The sequence below is a fragment of the Pagrus pagrus genome (assembly GCF_965226575.1).
Source record: "Pagrus pagrus genome assembly, chromosome: 19".
NCBI lineage: Eukaryota > Metazoa > Chordata > Actinopteri > Spariformes > Sparidae > Pagrus > Pagrus pagrus.
Genome location: NC_140203.1, coordinates 18,902,793 through 18,923,877, shown reverse-complemented (window position 1 = coordinate 18,923,877; position 21,085 = coordinate 18,902,793). Strand labels below are relative to the sequence as shown.

The following is a 21,085-nucleotide window of genomic DNA, read 5'->3' as shown; positions in this document are numbered from 1 at the left end:
ACCTTTAAGCTTTAAGAGCTGGACAGAAAATCTGACAACAAAAACTCAAATCTTTATAAGTGTATTGGTCTAATGTCAAGACAAAAATATTTTAGTATCTAATTTAATACCCAATCACTTAGAAAGTAACATTTCAGTGAGATAAGGGACTTGTTTCAAGACAATATCCATGTGTTCATGTGGCAAATTTACTTATTACAAGAAATAAACATGCAAGTGGTACTTATGAAGTCTTCTAAGAGGCTGTTTAATTGTGTTCTGTTCTACAAGATAGTCGGACCCATAAGACACAAATACAATGAAAACGGCTAGCTAAAACAAATGAGCATTCGATAATAGCCATACTGTTGCTAAATAGGGTCACCTTGGATATTTCTGCTCGATGCTCTCTAAAATGGCCTCCTTATTTGAATCATTTGTCAGAAAGCCTTGAATCGAGTAGCCAGTCTCTCACTCAAATCACCAGATGGATATTTTAAAAATGTCCCTCCTCTGTAGCTGCCCACAGAACGATGCATGATAAAGATAGACAGAACATGAGTGGTGAAACTACTGTATGCCAGCTGAACCGCAGGTCCTCGAAGAGAGTGGTGCTGCCCAATGGCAGCTGGCAATGCTCATCAGAAGTTTTTGCCTTTAGGTACTCAAAAAAGTTTGTTAACATATCAAGAACGCCTTAGAAAGTAGATCATTTGGATGCTTGTTAAAGACAACCTATATAGACGTCTCTTTCTAGGCAGACTGTATATTAGAATAACTAATGAATTTCCCCCCCATGAGGAAGCTGCTGGTTTCTGTTAAAATACAGTCTTAATTGATGTAAATGAACACAATTAACACATGCTACAATGTAAGTCTTGCAGTGACAGCTTTAAAACCTCTTCCGTGCTGCGATCACGTTTATCTGGGGAAAAAAATCTGTCTTGTTGTCAAATCTTAACAAGCTTTGGTGACTTGGTGAAACTGCAATGTTCATATCACAACTTTATTGGCCATAAAATCCAAGATGAGGTCCATATGTGTGTCCTGACATCTCAGGGCAGATATGAGTGTATGACAGCCCTAGGACTGACATGGTAATATAGAAATCAATAGAGGCAGAGGAGAGGGCAGTGGCCCCATTCATCTTCATTCACCCTTACAGTGTAAGACCTCTAAAGCACCACAAAGATAAAACAATGAAATATCTCAACTGTAATCTGGGAAACACACACACACACACACACGCACACGCACACACACACACACACACACACACACACACACACACACACACACACGGATAACTCTCAGATATGTGACACCTTCTTATATAATAGTGATTAATAGAAATAGCAATTCCCTCCATATTTGTCCTGTTTTCTGTCTTCGGCATGGAAGTTATGTTTTCGCCTGTATCCATTTCTTTGTTTGTTGGATGGTTGGTTTTTCAGAAGGATTACACAAAAACTGCTGAAGAGATTTCCATGAAACTTGGATGGAGGATGGGTCTCAGCCCAGAGTAGACCCCATTTACTTTGATGTGGATCCAGATAAAGAGACGGATCTCACTTCCTTCAACCTTATAGGCGTTTTTCCAACATTTTGGGGGGATTTTGATTAAAGAAAATCTGGCCTATTTAGGTGGCTGATTTCTATGAGTGAGTACAATTTGATGTGGATCCAAATAAAAAGCCTGATCTAGCCGATTTTAATATGTTTTATTTAATATTGGATTACGTTTGTTTGAATTAAAGGGGACTGCTGAACCTTGGTGGAGGTATGCACTCTACTGAGTGCAGTTCTAGTTTTTCTATTTTCCAACATTTCCCAGTCCTCTCATACTTTCTTACATGAGGTTTTTACTTCACTGATGGCTAATAGAATGGGAACAAAATCAATTTATATAAAAACACCTAACCTAATTAGATTCTGTCAAATGTTAACAAAAAGCTGACCGACTGTAAGTCCAAACTAAAGCCTGAACAGATCTGCACCATGCATGTCTGTGTAAATGTAAAGAAGTTCAACTTTAATGTATCTCGACAGCAGAGCTAAAGAATGACGACTTTCTTGTGAGACGCGACTGAATCCATCCTGTGTGTGTGTGTGTGTGTGTGTGTGTGTGTGTGTGTGTGTGTGTGTGTTCGAAAGATGGGGTTTGATAAATGGTCTGTCTCTGGCAGTGTCCTTTAGATGGGATGTTTTCCCCAAACAAGGTCTAAACATTTATCATGTGCACCCATAGATACAAATGGATAGCTAGTGGGATGGATGGTTAGATAGCTGGCTTAATGCAAGGATGGAGAGACGGATGAATGGATGAATGAGTGGGTGGCTGATGGTAGAACTGTGGATTGCTGAGAGAGGGAAAAGTGGTGGCTGTTGGTCAGGCAGGATGGAAGGGTGAAACTGAAATAAGAAGGAAGGAGAAAAAGATGAAAAGGAGCAAATCGAAGGCACTGTTTAGCTTTCATGACATTCAATGTCAGATCGAGTTGAAAAACCTCTTTTTTAAAGTCAATCTCTGCTTTTGCTTGGCTTCCTTGTCCTTAATGTTACACACAAACACACAAAATGTATGCACACTATGATCCACCACACATGAAAAGTGTATAAATTCAGGCAAAAAAGAGGAACATGCAGAGAAAATAAAATGCACACAATCACAGTATATCTTGGTATCTAGGGAAATCTAGTTTCTACCATTACACAAACACACACACACAGCTCCTCACTATTGATTCATCTAAGTGCTTGCAGGATGAGAGTGACTTTTGGCAAACATACAAAGTTATGACATGGATGGAGAGAGAAAAACAGTGTGTTGGTGTTCGAAAAGAAGAGTATTAGGAAGGTGAAGCAGTGTTGACGAAGACAGGAAAACACAAAGAGGGAGGGGGAATGAAGGAGGGATGAAAATGAAAAAAAAGAGGTAAGGAAAATGATGAGAGGGAGAAAAAGTGACAAAGAAAGTGAGGTTGGGGGAGAATGAGGGAGATGGATGGGAGAGGGAGGACGCGGCATGTCAGACAGAAGGACAAAGGAGAAAAAATGTGGGATAAATAAATGAATGAAAGGCTAAGCTGTGTTGACCAAGCGGACACAGATTAAAGGAAGAAGAATTTTAAGTCAGTTCCTTTCTCTGCTCCGGCTGCTTCGTTTATTGTGTCCCTTTCCGTGTCGCTTACATCATGAACAATTATTCTTCTTTGCCTTATCCTGTATGTACAGTACATATACAGTATGTGTGGGTGTGACAGTGCGTGGACAGCTTGTTGGTGGGCAATCATATGTGGATGTGCTGTGTTGGTCTGTGCATGCACTGCAAAAAACATCATCTCCCCAAGTGATTTATAGCTGTAGATGTCGCAAGTCAGAGTCAGTGCTGGTATCTTAAAAACATGAAAAAATAAGGTTAATTGTGGATTACAGATTTTAAATAATGACACTACAAAATTCTTGAAACAAGGTTGAAATTATGTCCTGGCACAGGCAGACTCACTAATAAGAAGTCATAAAGTTATATGATGAATAGATGAGATGGAGATTGTTTGTAGTGTACAAGTTGTGCATGTGTTGAACATCTCTGATAATCTGTGACTGTGTGTGTTCTTTATTTTCACTTGTACACTCATGATTATATGTGTTAGAGTGCTTGGATAGCATTTGCATGTATATTAATCTTTATAATTATAACAGGAGTGTGTTCGTGTGTGAGCGTATCAGTGTTTCCGTGTGTATTCTTCTATATGAAGAGCGTATATGTGTTTCCGTGCATGAGAGTGTCTGCGCCGAGACGTGTGTGTTTTCAGTCGACTGGAGTTCAGCATCATCCCCAAAGGGCAATTACAGCGTAGCAGATGCAGTTTTCGTACCACGAAGAGAATATTGAGCAATCTAAAATTGTTCTTATCACAGTTACTGGACCATTGCTTTAATTGCAGTGAGAGTTGGAGTTCACGTCTCAGTGAAGGGAGCGTGAGGGTCGCATGGAAACAATGCAACACAAGAGCATGGGAAAGAGAACAACTCACTGAACATGTACAGGCATACAGATGTGCTCTCATCTGGAGACTCTTTAAACTCTCAATTGCAGATTGTGACAAAGACATAATGTGAAGTGCAAAGAAGAAACATAAAGCCTCCCAACTGAATGACAAGACTCAAGCCTGTGATGTTATGTTTTAGACTTTAAACTGCAGCCAAAATGAAAGACACCATCATCTTTATAGAGTGGATGATCAGGGATATTTAAGGACCAGATTAAACCCTTTTTTAAATGGGAACGTTGACATTTCTTAACTGGCTTTGTATCACTTCTGCAAATGAACAATGTTAAACTTCTCTCCATTTTTTCTGCGTCCAAAGTCCCCAACTCTTGCCAGCAGAAGATTTTAGGGCTGTTACATCAACTACAGATTGTACTTCCACATTATTGTGTGCCCACATCTACAGACACAAAAAGTATAGTTGGATCTAGACAGAGACCAAACTTCAATCGAACTAATGCCCTGCAATTTAGAAAGTTTGTGAACTGGAAGTGGCCACCATATTGTCTCCTGTATTTTGGTAAAATGGAGCCGGAATAAACTCCACTCACACTATAAAACAAGGCAGTGCTGATCAAATATGAACCACAATCGTCTATTTCTCTCCTAAAATGTTTTCAGTCACATATTCTAGTTTAATATCAAGTTGTAATTTGATACTGTTTGTTAGCGGCCGGCTGCTACAGTTTTCCTGCTTTAAAAAAGCACTCCGAACCAAAACCAAGCACCGCCCATCTCGCAGTGTGTCACCTATCAGTGTTTATTGGTGCGGTGCGGCGCAGTACATTCTAATTGTTCTAGGTTTTCCCAGGTCATGTAGCACCAGTTTCAAAAATATTTGCGTCTTTCTACTGCATAGACAGCCCAGTTGAAAGCAAGGTCCATATTTCCAGCTGTGACATGCTTCTTTAAGTGCAAAACAGGGGCAGTGGCTACTAGAGTTGTCTCATTTGATTTGCTCCAATTGAAGCCTGGAGCAGAAACTGGGCTAAAGACAGAAGCAGTAAAGGCATGGTGGCCACGGTGTGCCTATGTTGGGGACAAATGTCATAAATTTGCCACTTTTCTGGAGTGTTGATGCAAACAGGAAATGAGACTGCAGCAAATCATGATGAGACAATGTATGTAAGCACAGCAACAGCCTTTTCAGTCATTTCAGCAATGCACATCCTGAAGCAATTTATCAACCTTCAAACACAATTTGTATGTTTGTGCGTGCATCTTTTTTTCATCTCGTCTCTTTCATCTATGTATCGATGTATTTTAGGCTGGAGGATTGCATCATCTTGCTGCTCTCCATGTAAGGATTTCCAACAACCCATTGTTTTTTTCCAATTTCTATGATCAAATAATGTAGCCCGAGGCTTATGTGCTTCATTTAACATAACATATTTTTGAAATTCAATAAGTGCTTTTTCTTTCGTCAGTCTCCTTTGTCATTTTAATGCTCTCATGTATCTATAAAGGTCCATCTCATTTATATATACCGCTTCTTTCCCTTGTATCTATCAGTCTGCTATCCATTAAAGTCTTTTTTTCCCTTCTCTGATGCACTCCATTCATCTCTACTTCAAAACTTTCCCCCATTTTCTTCCTTCTGTCTGAATCTCCATCACTATAAGTATCTGGGCTAGTCATCCCTTCATTCCTCAGGAGGATGGATGGTTTCCTCCAAAGATCAGTCTGATCACAACAGCCCTTTCATTTCTGACTCAAAACACATTTCAAAATGCCACATGTGTGAAAGCAATGCAAACCACTTCAATTAGTATTCAACCTCCGAGGCTATAATTAATGAGTATATACTGGGCCAATAAACAGTGTTCCTTATTTTGGCAACCTCATTAAACTCGACTTAATGATTTATGTCACGGCTCGATAGTTTAAAACCCACATTTTTTTTATAACAGTGTGCTACTACAGTCAATCAAAAAGCATGTGATTTACAGTGTATGCAGCCATGATCAGCTCTAGTGGCAGTAGCATGTGACAAGCTGCCATACTTTGTAGTGCTAACTGAACCTCAGAGCCTTTCACGTGCAAAATTGATGCTAGAGGGGTAGGTAGAGCATCATATTTGATGAGCTGGGAGTGAGATTGTGTTGGTCAGGCAGCTGGATTTGTGGGATCACATGAGGCTTCAAGGTATACAATCTGTGGCCGAATACATAGTAGTTCGAATCAATAAGCATCCTTTGAGAATTTACTGGCAGCTTCAGGCAAAGTTTAGGTGTGAGACTTGAAAACAACAATGGAGGCTCCCAAAGAGGTTAGCGTAGATGTTGCTATGGCATCACAATCAGCATTTCTTCACTGAAAGAAGAGCAGAGAAGGGCACAGAATATTTTCTTCCATGGAAAAGATGTTTTCCATTTTCTCTCAATTGGCTTCGGCTAGAGTTTGATTTACCTGCCCTTTTCCAAACAGTTTGCAAGGACATCTTCCCAGATCACTCTGTGTAACAAACCATATGGCACGTCAGGTTAGTCCCTATACTTGAGAGCTGAAAATACTGGGTGTCTGCAGCCTGTAGTTGTGCATGGACAAGATCACACATGTTTATTTGGTGTGTACAGTCCCCTCGCAGATAGGATAGATAAAGCTATGTGTGAAAGCTCTAATTGGCTCTGCTTTTTCTCCAACTGGGGAAAAGCTGTAAATAAGCACAGCACCAGGCCATTTGAATTGGCTGATTGATGTCCAATAATAGATACTGACGTAATAGTTTCATCTGCTGGTTGCCACTTACTGCAGGAATATTACTGAATCAAGGCTTGATCTTGATAGTTGGTGTCAAAATCGGGGTAATTATGCACATACGAGTTCATCTAATACCTTCTTTTAGCTCTTAAACAACACCTAATAAAAGTGTTACCATAGAGTGTTCACAAGCCCAGTGGTGATCGGTTCGGAGTCCCCCTTCTGAAAACCACACTTAAAACCACAGCCATGGAGACATTCATCAAAGACCACTGCAAAAACGGAAAACCCTGCAATTCTCAGCTGTCATCAACTGTATTTATGTAATTTCCAAATGATGTGTTCTTAGCCAATCCAAATATTGACTTAAGGTTTCCCACCTCTCACGCCATGCACCAGTTCACATATTGATTGATTAGTGGTGAGGGCGAGAAGGGAAACCGAGAGTGTGTGTCAGGTTTAATCATGGATTCATACCACAAAGATCTGAGGCGTTATTATAACTTCCTTCATTCCAACTGCTGTGGTGTGCGTGTGTGTCTGTGTGTTTGTGTATGTGTGTGTGAGAGAGAGAGAGATGTTGAAACATAGCGAGAGAGAGATTTAGTGTGAATGTGTTTTGATAATAGTGTCTCTTTATATGTGTGATCGTGTGTATATGTACACTAAATAGCCATTATATACTTTGTCCACAGTGTTTCAATGACTAAATATAGTTCTACTGTGTCCCATTGTTCTATTGCTTAATTAATTTTTTGTTGATGAATTGAACCAGTAAGCCCCAGTTCATTGCTGTTAAGGGCCTGGAAGCGGTCTAATTAGGAGGAGCATTAAAATCAAGGATGTCTTGAGGGTTTACTCATCACAGGTTCATTTACATCTTTTGATCTATTGTGTTTGGACTTGTGAAGCAAATGCCATGTGGTGATATTTTACTAAGTAGTATTTTATATTGAACAACTGGCACAAAAAAATACTTCTCGACAATGGTTAAAACCAAAGAAAGTGAAGTGCTGGACATATGAAAGATGGGAGAACAGAGAGATATAACAGGAGGAAAAGAAAGAGTGAGAGAAAGACTGAAAAAGAATGTGTGTATTGCTATATAATCCATAAATGTGTGTGAGTGCATTTCCATGTGAGGGTCCGTAACCCAAGTTCTTGGAACAACACCTCTACAGACCCATTGACGTGCATGATAATAACGCTGCAATGTTAGAGGGAGCTTTCATCCCAGGAATCCTATAGTGGACACATATGCTTTTACTATATGGAGCCCTGAGGGAACTGAACCCACAAGACACAGTCAGATACAGTAACATACACCAAAGAAGCTGAGCGATTATGTCTGTCTGACCAGGGATCAAACTCCAACGGCTACAGGTTGGACCATTTCACTCATAACCGCTAACTGTTCTCAGAGGCATCTCTCTGAACAAAGATTGTAGTCTTTTTCTTTAAAACAATTAAAACAATATACCTACGTTTATTTGCTTTGGGCAATACTGATCATACAGAAAAATAAAAAGTAGGGTTCAATTCTATAGTAGAAATGTGTGATAAGCTAAGTAAATTCTCATTAAAAGACAATCCCTCCTGGTTCTAGAAAATTTGCTATTTCCTCTTGAGAAACATTTTTGCAATGAGGCGAAACGCAATCTGTCAGTATGGAGGAAGGCCAGTTGTTTCTTTACAGCACCACTTTCACAGAGAGAAATTAGATGTGCTCAGATTTTTCCAATACCAAATAATGAATCATATTCCGACGAGTGTTTTTCAATGTTGACTTAGAGCTTTTGGTAACAGAGATGGATCTGGAAAAAAAACACTCCGAGCATTTATAACTCCATTTATTTTTGGCTTATGGCAGAGTCATTACATGTGTCAGCCAGATTTTGTGAGGACAATCTATGCTACTCATAAGTTAGGAGCTAATTCCCAGTCACTGAGCAACTTCTAACAATGTGTGATTAATGTGCATGTGTTCACTTTGCTGAAACTCAGGCATGTCATTTGGCAGATACACCAGATAAAACCTTTCAAAATCAGATCCTGACAGCATCTTGACTGCTTGTAAATCATCTTGATAATAGCAATATGTGCATAAATCTATATGAAAAGCTAATAGAGCTTAAATGCTACTCACATGCTGCCACTGCTCTCTGATGAGTGGTCGGTATCGAAGGAAGTACTTCAGAGGGAAGTTGTCGATATCAGGCCAGGTGGCAGGGCTGTGCCAGGATACTTCCAGTCTCCGAGCGTTGAAACGGATCGGGGTTGCAGTAACACGCTCCGGGGGGTCTGGTTTGACTGTGGAGTGGATAAAATCAATTAGTTAAAAGGGGCATCCCACAATTTAACATAAAAAGGTCAGTTTAGTCATCATGGTGAGGTACTCAGCCTTTGAAAACAGCTGTATAACATCTCAGAAAATGAAGGGGCTTCGCTGCTGTTCCACATTAGTCCGGGGAATACTTAGCACTCCCAAACACGTGTTTAGTGCTGCTCCACCTTAGCTATAATGTTGATGTTGCTAGCAATAGATCACTACCTTTCAGAGACTTGCACAGTTTTTTTTGGCCACATCTGCAAGTGATTATCTTTTTTGTTTGGTCTTGACCTGAGGCCAATGTGTAAATATAAAAGTTGTGAAAATTAAGAAACACATGGAACAATATTTTGTTTATCATTTAGTTCAAGCAGCGGTCCAACAAAGCCTGGTGCAGGTCAAAGTTCAACAAATTCTAAGTCTCGCCACACTCAAACGGAGGGTGATCATGATGAGGTTTCAACATTTGTAAGTGTGATTTTTTAATGAGACGTCTGTGACAATATAAATGAGAAAATTGAATCAAACAAATGAAAAGTTTCAACATACTGTATCGTGGTTTGCAGAAACATATTCTGGCGATTGTGCTGGCTTGATTTTTTAAAAGAAATCTCAGCATTTTCTTAAGGACACCATACTCTAATGGAAAATAAAATAAATCTTCTCTCAAGTGGGGTAAGGTTGACGTGTTGAAGAGTGAGGAAGAAGACAAAAGTGGAGAATGTCTGAGGGGACTGTGGCGAGGCATACAAAGAAAAATCATCAGCCCCCAATGAAAAGCCATGTATAAATGTTGTGTTTAATGAATGCACATCCACTGAGAAGGACACGCAGACAGAGGGGTTGAGAGAATTCAATGAAATGCTTTTCAGAAGATATTGAATGAACCAGTCTTTGTTATATCACTCCCATTAGGGAACACACTGGGCTGCCACTTCAGCTACATGAAACCTTTTCTCAACCAGATACAGACATGATATTACAATAGGAAATGGATAGGGGCAATTACAACCTGAATGTCTCGTAACATACACACATATGTAGCACCAAAGGATAATAGCAACTCGGGTAAAAAGCGTAGGAACACACATGTCGAATGGCCTGCAAACAGACAGGGGCAGACAGAAGCAACGAGACAGACGTCTCTCTCGTGCAAGCACAGAGCAAAACACAGAGAAATCTGTATGGGTGGGGTGTCCCAATGGCTTTAAAGTGTTCATCCGACTTGAAACAGAGTTTCAGCTTTTGTGTTAGTGATGAACACGTTCTTCTTTTGATGACCTGATGGGTGGGGTGGGGGGCTGAAAGATGTAAAGGATTTTTCACTTAACTGAAAATCCACGGAGACAGGTTTGAAGAAAATAATTAGAAAAACGCACAACAGATGAGGAACAGATTAAGCGCTCAAAGACTGTCACAGTTTCCATGAACCTTAAAGTAATGTTGCAGGTAGACAGACAGAAGCCATCTACATCAAGGCAGAATTTTGTTCCACAAAGGCACAATCGCAAACTAATGAAACCAATGAATAAATTATAGAAAAAGAAATGGGTCTTGTAATGAGGCGATGGTAATACAAGAAAAATACCATGTCACACATATAGCCAGAATTAGAGAGGAATATCTCTTACATTTAGCAACATAGGAGTGGTGGAGAAAGAAAAAAAAAGATGAGCGATCATACAGGTTCAGTTTTGTGACATCCCATTGTTGTGCCTGTCCATGCTTAGCCTTAAAACGTCTGTTACAGCCCCCTCGGCTCTGTTCATTCACATTTGCGTTCACATTACTGCCTCTCATTCTTCCCTTCACTCTCGCGCTGTGACAGTCGCTGCGGCCCATCCTTTCTCTTTGCTGCTGATGCAAGTGAACAGGTATACTGTAACATAAAAGTCTAATCTTTCAAACAGCTACTTGCGAGGCCATTATATTCAATGTCTGCTGAAAATGGGACAAGAGAGTGGGCGGGAGAGTAGGGGCTAATCTTTCTTGCTAAAAAAAGGACAAAAAAAGAAGAGTTGTAAAAGGTTGTCCCACTGGCTCGGACAATGATGAAATCGGGCAGTAAAAATAAGATCTGCACAAAGCTATATCTCCATATAGAACCCAGTGGAACAATGTATGCTATTAGTACTTCTGTCTGTAGTGTTTCTAAAACCATTATCATGTGTCATCCAGGCCTTAATGCATTCAGGTGTGACTGCTCTAGCTCCTCTTTCTCCTGTCCACACACTACACCATATCCTCTTTCAAAGAAATGGGCTTTTCAAAAGGAAACAAAACAAAAAACAAGTGGAATCTATCTGTCGTTTTACTTTACAACAGACGCTGGATGGCATCCTCTAACGGTGCACTTAAATGGGAAAAAAGTGGAGAAGTGAAGTGCTTCGATCTGCAGTAAAATCTTGCAAAAAATAACTTTGAAAAAGCAAAAACAGCCCACTCATCTAAAACAACAAAAATCCCTTTACCAATCTAAGAGTCATAATCTTCTATTGTGCACTTGAACACTCTGATGTTAGAGGAGTAAGAGCAGTAAAGAATAGCAGTCAAAAACACATAAAACTAAAGTCCAAAATAAGTCACTATCAGGGCAGAAACTGCAACTAAACTCCAAGTAAAGTGTATCAAAGTGTTATTCTATGTGCTCAAGCATTTGCAGCAAATGGGACAGATATGTTTAGTGCATTGTTACCGATTAATATGTAAAGCATGGCAGTGGTAGAGCATAAAAATTAGATGACTGTACTGGATTTCCTCATCGACTCTCTTAAGCAAAATTACACAAAATGTCTGTGCTGCAAAAGCAAAAGGATCTAATGAGTGGAAGGAGAGTGTCCTGAATTCACATGGCGGCTGTCTTTTGTTCTCATAGCTACAACAGGCCAAGATAATACATACAGTATGAATAAAAAAAAAAAAAGGCACACCAGAAAATTCTCTGTCAGGTTTGCTCTCTTTCAAAAAGAAATTGCAAATTATAGTCAAACTACATCTCAGACTACAGGGAGTCAACATTTGTCAGCCTTTCATCTCCTGACGCCTCAACTGCGATTAGGAAACAAAAATCTGATCTCTGACTCGGTGGTGTTTAGTAATTTGAAGCAGATCTGCTGCATCTGGGAATATGCCTGTGCCTCAGGGGTTTTTCGATGAAAATTGCAACTTTACAACTGCTCTGAAGAAATCTGCTGCCGTCCAACAGACAGTTGCGCATGATAGTAATTAGTGCATACTGTAGTAATGCTGCCTCTAAGCCACTGCCAGCTCTAGTGGTGCTTTTTTGTACTAAATGCTGATCTCTGACCTCCCTTATGGAGAGAGCCGAGTCTGCTGGAAGCAGCAAAAACATCACAACAAACTTGATTTTTATTTTTTGCTAAATAAACAGTCTTGAATAACAAATCAGCTTGTCAGTGCAGTCTGGCCTTCTCATTTTCAAATTTTCTAAGAAAATAATAATGAGACAGCTACTGTAAATAAAACCAGGATTTATTATTTCATATTTTCAACTGGCTGTCTTTAAAGGAGAGGAGATATATTTTGTTCATTTTCAGGTTCATGATTTGTTACTGGGTTACTACTAGAATAGGTTTACAAAGCTTTAGAGCTGAAAAAACACATCAGTTTTCTCGTACTGTCCAGTGCTACAGCACTGTATTCCCCCCTCTGTTTTAGCAACAGCAGAGCAGCTGTACTAAATTAATTCTGACGTGCCAAACTGGCTGCGAGGCATAAATTATCCAAATGTGTGACATAGTGACGTATCAAAGTCATGTCAATGAAGGAGCTTCTGTTGGTGCGGATACCTTTTTAATTTTCAAGATCTTTGACATGCACAAGAGAACTTATATAAAACAGGAAATAAATGAAAAAGCATCATAGGTCTCCTTTAACCTCTTCACTTTTACTGACTGAAATCTGTTTTAACTGGCTACCCCTGGGACGTGGGACACTTCTGTTTCACCACAAAGTAAATGCAAATTAAAGCTGAATACGATCATTTTTTAAGTAGTAATTCAAAGGATGGCATGGTGTTGAAAAGTTCCTGCAGCTACATGCACCATGTGGGATTAGTATATTCATTTTAATTACAATGGCTGAGTAATGTAGTAGTGAATGATAGCAGGTGTTCAGGTGGACTCATGTCAGAGCTGTCAAAGGAAAAAAAAAAATCTTTGGAAGTAAAAAAATGCTTTAACTTTAGAAGCCCTTTGCACTTACACAAGATCACTTATCGTTTGATCATCTTGGCACTAGAAAGCTTTAAGTTATCATTTGATGAGTCTGGCGCTTCCTTGAGGGGTCTCTTTGTAACTGTACCCACAGCATGCACATGTGAGGACACACACACACACACACACACACACACACACACACACACACACACACACACACACACAATCTCATCTCATCTAATTTCATCCCAGCTTTGGTCGGATGAACAAGGACAGTTGAGAATCGTCTTACTCCCACTCAGAAGTCAGAAGTGCACCAGGAAGCATGAAATTGTTTTATTTATTTACGATCTGGCTCGTTGTCCCTGATAATGAATGTGACTTACAACTTAGAATGGCATGAGAAAGACTTTTAACAAAGCAGGGACAAGGAGGGGACGAGGGGGAGGAGGGAGAGGGAGGGGTGAGAGAAGGCAAACATGAAACAGTTAGCAAAGAAGGGAAACACAGAAAGGGAGAGGGCAAGACCACATCCATGCTAATTTTGATAAATTTGACAACAAGGTTTCTATAATGAAAAACAGATCTTTTCAGAGGCACTCCGATATACGTCTTCGAAACGCCGTTCTTGTGTTCAAGTGTGAATGGAATAGAAAAGTTTCTGTTTCCACTTTCAACGGCTGTATTGTGTTATCAGTTATACCAAAACAAAAGGATGCAATCATATGGAGGATTGGAGGCAAAAGAGGCTTTTAGCCTTTTAAAACTCGGGCTCGAGTCTAAAAATTTTTTTTTTTGATTGAAATCCATCTTCATTCCAGTGAACCAGTTTTGATTCTTAAAATCCTGACACTGCTCTCAAAGTAAATTACATTTCCTGTGGATTTGTGATAAAAATGCATAAATGTTTGTACCAACGCAGTCAGGCAATTAAAAACTATAGTAAGAGTCTCTACTGCATTTTGGTGTCATTTCATGTATTTGTATCACACACACAGCATAGAGACAGAGATTTCATGGTACATTCAGGTGCACCTTGTTATCTCCAAAATCTACATCACTTTGTATGGAGAGCATGTAGGCGCCGACAGGGAACTCATGGTGCATTCAAGTGCATCCTATAAACTCAGAAATGTATAATCAATTGGCTATAAACATTATTTCTTTAATTTTTTATATTTTAATTTGTTGAAATTCACAAATTGACTATAATTACTTTATTGTTATTTTACTGAAGTATTTTTAATAAATAGATGCTACTATCATCACAGCCAAAAATCAAAACTCTGAAACCATTTTTGTTACAGATACACAAAAAGGGACCAGAACACAAGTCACTCAGTGGCAGGCAAGTAAAAGAAAAGAGCGAGCTTTAATGCTGGTAACCAAAGTCTAATTTAGAAAGCAAGCAACAAAAGGCAGGAAAAGGAAAGTCCCAAGACAAAAAAAACTAAAGAGATGTAATAACACAGCAGAAAAAGCAGAAAACCATGGGGAACACATCTGGAACACAGGGAACATGCACATGAGACACAGATGAACCAACAAAGAGTGAAAGGAAAACACAGGCTTAAATACACAGGAATGACTAACTAATGGAACACAGGTGTACACAAAACGAGCGGGACAACACAAAGACAGGAAGTGATAGTAAAGCAAGACAAACATGGATTTAAACTACAAAATAAAAGAGGAAATGACAAAATAATTAATCCGGACCATGACAATGTTATTCAATTCTTAATGTAACCATTAATAGTCAGAAATGAATACTGAATGTAAACTAATCAAATTGAATCAGAAATTGAATGGATTTGAGAAATCAGTGGCGATACCTAGCTCTAGTTGAAACCAAAGTCAAAGCAAAAGCAAACTCAAACAATCAGAAAATAATAGTGTGGACGGAAGACATTTGTCACATGAATGGCATTTTTATGGAAATGTATCTGAGACAAGATCTGAGAGCTCAGATCATGATAGTAAATAGAAAGTGTCTGACAGAGGGAGGGAGGGTGAAGATAATATAGGAGGGAAGAGAGGAAAAAGCGGTACAAAGTCACAAGAAGGGCGTGCAGGAATGGAGGAGAAAAGCAGAGGGAAAGAAAAGAACAGTGGGGTATTTTGCTATCACCAATAGTTAAAGGATATTTCCTGAGGCAAGGCGCTAATCCGGCTAGCATTAGCATTTTCATGAGTCCTGTGTCCGGGGCTTGGCAGAGCATGTCACTGCCTCATTTGGTTACTTATGTACGTGCACACACGCGCACGCACACACACACACGCACGCACGCACACACACACACACACACACACACACACACACACACACACACACACACACACACACACACACACACACACACACACACACACACACACACACACACACACACACACACACACACTCTTTTCAATACCTCGCCCTCTCAACCGACACACTCCACACAGTCGCTCACAGCCCCATTGGTGTCTGTGTGTGTTTATGCGTCATGCACACCCATATCGCGCTCTGAGCAATACAACAGAGCCGAGGACTGCTGGCAGCACTTCCCTTATCTATCAAAGTACTCTTCATTCCTTCTTTAAAATGAATTTCTCCTCTTCGCTGCTTTCCAGTCTGAGTCGCTTAAGTATTCTGGCTGTTATTATGTGGCCTTGTGCAGCATAAGTGAACAAAAACTTCACAATCCAAACTGCATGTTTTGACACTACTTACCATAGCAACATGAAGGTTGTAATTAAAGCAATAACCAATAAAGGAACCAACTCTTGAGGCTAGTTTTGACAATAAATATGACTGAAATGGGCTTAAATTGCAGCTGGTGTTTGGATTATCCGGCACTTTCAGTGAGAGAGCAGAGCACTGATTTGTGACTGCCACATCCCGTCCAAGCCCCAATTAAATACTGTTTGCTGCAGAAAAGGTTCAGAGGTAGCGTGTTTATTATCCAGTGCCTTTGGTAATGACAGGGGTGTACAGTCAGTGGGTTTCTTGCTAATGGACTGTGCTGCTGGTTAAAGAAGAAAAGCTGTGCTCTCTCCTTTCAGCTGGGTGACATTTATTTGGCCACTGAAATTTCACTTTTCTTTGTTTCTTGGCATCAAGCAGAAATGTGTGTACAACACATCTCCAAAGGGAAGCAGAAGTGAATGAAATCAGTCATCTGTGGTCATACAAACGCATTAACATTGCTCATAGGTTGGCATCCTCAAAGAAACGCCTCGACAAATATTTAAAAAGAGGATCTCAGATTTGTCCCTGAACTTAGTCCACAAAAACATTGTTTGTGAACTTCAATGAAAAGTATTAACATTCTGGAGCCTGATGAATTTGGAAGAAATATTCAAAAAATGTTCAAAAATGTGGTCGCTTTGAACCCTTTGAGCTCAGAATCTCCAATTCATTTTTTTCATCAGAACACCATGTACATGCTGTCCCAACAGCGTTAAGCCTGTAGTTCACTTTGTATAAAATTTGGACAGGTGGAAATATAGTGCTGCCAAGAAATGGATTTTACACTCATGGTTCCCTGGTCTCAAAGTCAAAAGGTTTTTTGATGGATTTTGGTTGGATGCCTCACATAAAATCAGTGCTCACAAGCTTACAGTTGGAGATTTTCACATTTGGATATATGACATAAAATTCAGGTCAGGTAATACCTTTCGTGAATTTTGAACATTTTACATTAAAATACATTTTAAAAGATAGTTGCTAACATGTGGCTAAATTAAACTACAGATGTTGTCGGGGGAAATTAAACATTATTATGCAAAACTAGAAACTACTCACTAGTCTGCCTGTACCGTGGTGTAGTTTGTTTATAGCCTTGTGCTAGCTTTTTTTTTTTTTGATGATCACATTAATGCTTCAAATATAAAAGTGCTGTGCTGTTCATTTATCTTGCTGAACAAAATGTGTCATGAATCATATCATAACATTTTGTCTGCCACAGAGTTTATTTTTTGCAGTAATACAAAATCGAATGTAAAAATCCCATTGGCTTTTTGTTAAGAAAACTGGGTGATGTTTATTTCTGGGTTGGCTGACAAAAATATCATCATCATCATCATCCCTGCAGCACCCAGTTAGTGTTACAATACAACACTGGTCACCTTACAGCCACTTACAACAGAATGAAGGAGCAACAGAGGAGAATGGAACAGTAAACAACACAACATAACAAAACATGACACAACATCTATCTTACCTATACTGGACTCTTCAAAGGAAATGGTGGTGGAGGTTTTCCCCAAGGCGTTGACTGCCGTCACATTAACTTTGTAGGGGAAGCTGGAGAAGACCTCAGGAAAATGTACACGACAGCGATTCTTGTGGTCCGGGTCTTTCTGCACCTCCAGTGAACGCTGGTTATGTCTGGAGAGGAAGGGAAATATAAAAAGGTTGGAGGAGGTAGAGTGAGAGAGACTGAGATTGACTTCTTTTTAAGGTTGTATGTTTTCTGCCTGAAAGAAGCGTCATTATACACTGGTGTGGAGATGTAGAAAGAGAGCAGGAAGGTGGTAAAGCATTTTACCTCCCTTTTTTACAGTCTCTGTTATATATCAGAGCTGGAACATCATTTTAATTCCACACTAAAAACTGCTGACTAAACCTCGTGCTTCATAGAACAGGACAGCTTAGGTTTGGGACATAGCCAGACAGAGTTTTACTATCTTTCTTTGACTTTTTGTACATTTTTTAGTTTTGCTTCATGGCATAAATGTGCCTTTACAACTTTATTTAATATTTGATTTTAAGCTAACAGCCCTTTTAAATCTTGCACTTTGCTAATTGCAGATAATGTCAGCAACTACCAACAGAGCTCCCAAGGACAATTACCCCCCCAGCCCAGTCAATAGATTATAATGTCGGGTTTGGAATTTTCTGCAAACCACTGATATATGGGGGCAAAAAAACAAACAAACCCCACACTCAATTCTCCACCTATTAAATGCTGGCCTGCTTTTTGCGTGAATCAATGACAGACCTGTACGCTAAAGGCACCTCAGACTACTCTTTCGGTTAATCTCTCTATTGTCCTTCATCTACACTTCTCTCTGTCCCACTGCTCATTATCATTCAAACAGAATAATATTGGTGTTACAACATTAATGAAGGTAGCGCCAACCTGCTGTGATGTGAGCTGTGGGACTCTGTGATCTTGGAATATCAAAGAGAACATGATGGAGAAACACTCGCTAGGTGTTCGTCCACACGTTTTGAGTGTTTAAGGTCTACCTACTGTTAAAACATGACTGGGTGCCCGAGGACAGGTAGAGAGGCGGGTGTTTAACCAGGGAATCCAAAATGATATCAGCTGTTTTTACAACTAAACCTGACTAAATGTGTTGTTTTTCTACTTTTTTTTCCTGTGTAGTTTTAAAATGAATTTCTCAGAACAAGAAAATAGACACATAAGTAAAAGTGAGATCTGTGCAGGCATGTTTGATGTTTCATTGTATTGAGCAGGGATTGAAAAAAATATTTGCTTGAAGACAGAACAACTTTTACAGACAAACTTCAGATGTAATTTTGCACTGATACGTCGGCAAATTTTCTGGATATTCAACCTCTTTGTTGAGAGCGTCGAGGAGCATGAGGTCAGTTCCAACAATTTAAATTGTGAACATTGTTTTCTACTTTCAATTTTATTTTACTGTGCATCATTATTCTTTCTCAATGTCAAAGTCCTCCAAAATCAAACTGTTCAAAGCAGTTCCTGTTTGCAAAGTACCCATGGATGTACAAACGACTATTACTGCATTACTTTGATACTGAAGAAAACTAAAACGTTCTGGAGTCATAAGGAGTCAGTTTTCTTGACGGAGATAATGACTTCCTCAGAAAGTGTGAGTCACTGAATCTTAATGTATCGTGTCTGAGTTTTGGTTTGGTGGAGAACAAATTTTGACGCAAATTGCCGTAATTGGGTGCTGAGGGTTTGAATGCATTTCAAATCCCTCACACGCCCCTCTTTCAACTCTATCCCGCCCCCCTGGGGAGACAGGTCTCACAGTTTGAACACCAAACTGCTCTCAAGGAAAGAAGTCCTTGGGAGATAACTTGAAAATGTTAACTTTTGATAGATTTTCTGTAAAAAATATCAGAAACACCTTTGAAGGACACTTAGCAATGGCCATCCAAGCTATTTGTATCCATAGATACTAGATGTCAGCAATTACTTTGGTGAGTCTAGTGTTACCAAGATTACAAAAAAATGACCTAACTATCTACTAATCGAAGCTTAAAACAAATGCACTTACTGTACGTCCACTTCAAAGGTAGTGGGGATGTACGTAGGGTGGAGCTGATGCCAGCTGCAGTAGAAGCCTTTAGGGTAGGTGTTGGATCGACAGGTGACTGTGGGCTCCCGAGGAGGAACTATGGAGAGAATAAAAACAAGAGGGAAGGCAAGACAGTTAGCTAATGTGTACATAAGAGCTATGCTGAATTTGAAAACGCAGACACACCAGAGAGAGAGAGTGAGAAAGAGAGAGATCAGAGTAATATAGATTACATTAATCAAATGCAAAGCAGCTGTTCCTAATTACACATTTCCTTATTGAATAATTCATTCTTGATCAAGTATTTCATTAAAAACGTCACTGCTAGTCATTTTAGAATAAGTTGCATCCATTATTATCTTTTATTAGATACGCTTTTAATTTGTTTAGCAGTCAGTGCCTGTGTGTCATTTTTATTTTTTAATAACACAAACACATTTTAATTTGACTCAGAGAGGAGGAGTAATTAAAATTGTTTATATTTGTGGAGACTAGAACAACTCATTTTAGGTTTTACAGCAGCACTTATATCTTCTATGAACCTGAAGCTCAGGCAAATGTCAGGTTCAACACCAGACAATTCAATGTCCCAGACCCTCTCCCTCAGTCAATGACTGCATGACTATATGTCTGTTTCCTCATATTTCTATTTCATTATTGCAGCTGTTTTTTCTTGTGATATATGCAACTGAGGGAAACATAAAACAAAGAATTATCTATTTGCATCGCTGCATTGCCGTTGGCTGTCTGAATGTTGGATGACTAGAAACAGTGAACTGAATACCAGTTGTAGAATATTTATAACCCAGGACAAGCAATCAACGTAACAATTCAATCTAATTTACATGATTGAGAATATGAACGAGAACAGAGCAGCATGGAAGGTGCTGAAGAGCAGATCTGGAGAAAAGAGAGGAAGGTTAAAGAAGTAAAGAAGATGGGAGAGAGAGAGGGAAGATGTGGAGAAAGGAAGGATATTAGAGTGGCAGAGCAAAAGCAGAAGAAAAGAGGGGTTGGCCAGAAAAAGTGATGTTTCGCCAACTCTGGCCTCCTCCCAGATTAGGGTCCTTTCTTCACAGCTAGTCAACCGCGCACTTGTCTACCACTCCCCCTTTCCCCCTCAGCTTTTTACCCTTTTACCCTTGTTATCTATACTTTATGTGATATACAGTCAGTGTACAGTTTGGCATCACAAATAATAAATTCCTATATGTTATTTTTACTTTTCTGTTCCCAAATTCACCTTTATTCTCTACCTTTTCTTTATCTAAATTGCAGCTTTTTCATTACACACTGCTTCATTGCTGCAGTATCTTGCTTCTAAGATATATGGGGCTGGCTTCGACTTTCATTATTACATATTGGATATCAGCCAATCAGTAATATGTACTCCTGATATGATAGGTTGGCTGATAACAGCTACATTCAGACGATTTAATTCTTCATTTATAGTCAGTAATGTACACCGGAGTGGAATGGGTGGGATGGGTCAACCTGTCTTTAAGAGCCAACCACCCATTCAGTGTGGACATGTGAAAAACTGCATGAGCTGCTCAGTGGAG

General features: G+C 39.5%; 1 protein-coding gene across 2 annotated transcripts in view; it reads right to left on the bottom strand.

Annotated features, from left to right (window-relative positions):
• The window catches only part of cntfr (ciliary neurotrophic factor receptor), a 239,937-nt gene that overhangs the window by 18,174 nt on the left and 200,678 nt on the right, over positions 1–21,085 (bottom strand). For both annotated transcript variants that reach the window (XM_084382630.1, XM_084382629.1), the window contains 3 exons: positions 19,503–19,620; positions 17,447–17,613; positions 8,878–9,041 (listed from right to left, as the gene is read on the bottom strand). In XM_084382630.1, coding sequence (XP_084238756.1) covers positions 8,878–9,041; positions 17,447–17,613; positions 19,503–19,620 — 449 coding nt within the window. The remainder of the gene's footprint in view (positions 1–8,877; positions 9,042–17,446; positions 17,614–19,502; positions 19,621–21,085) is intronic.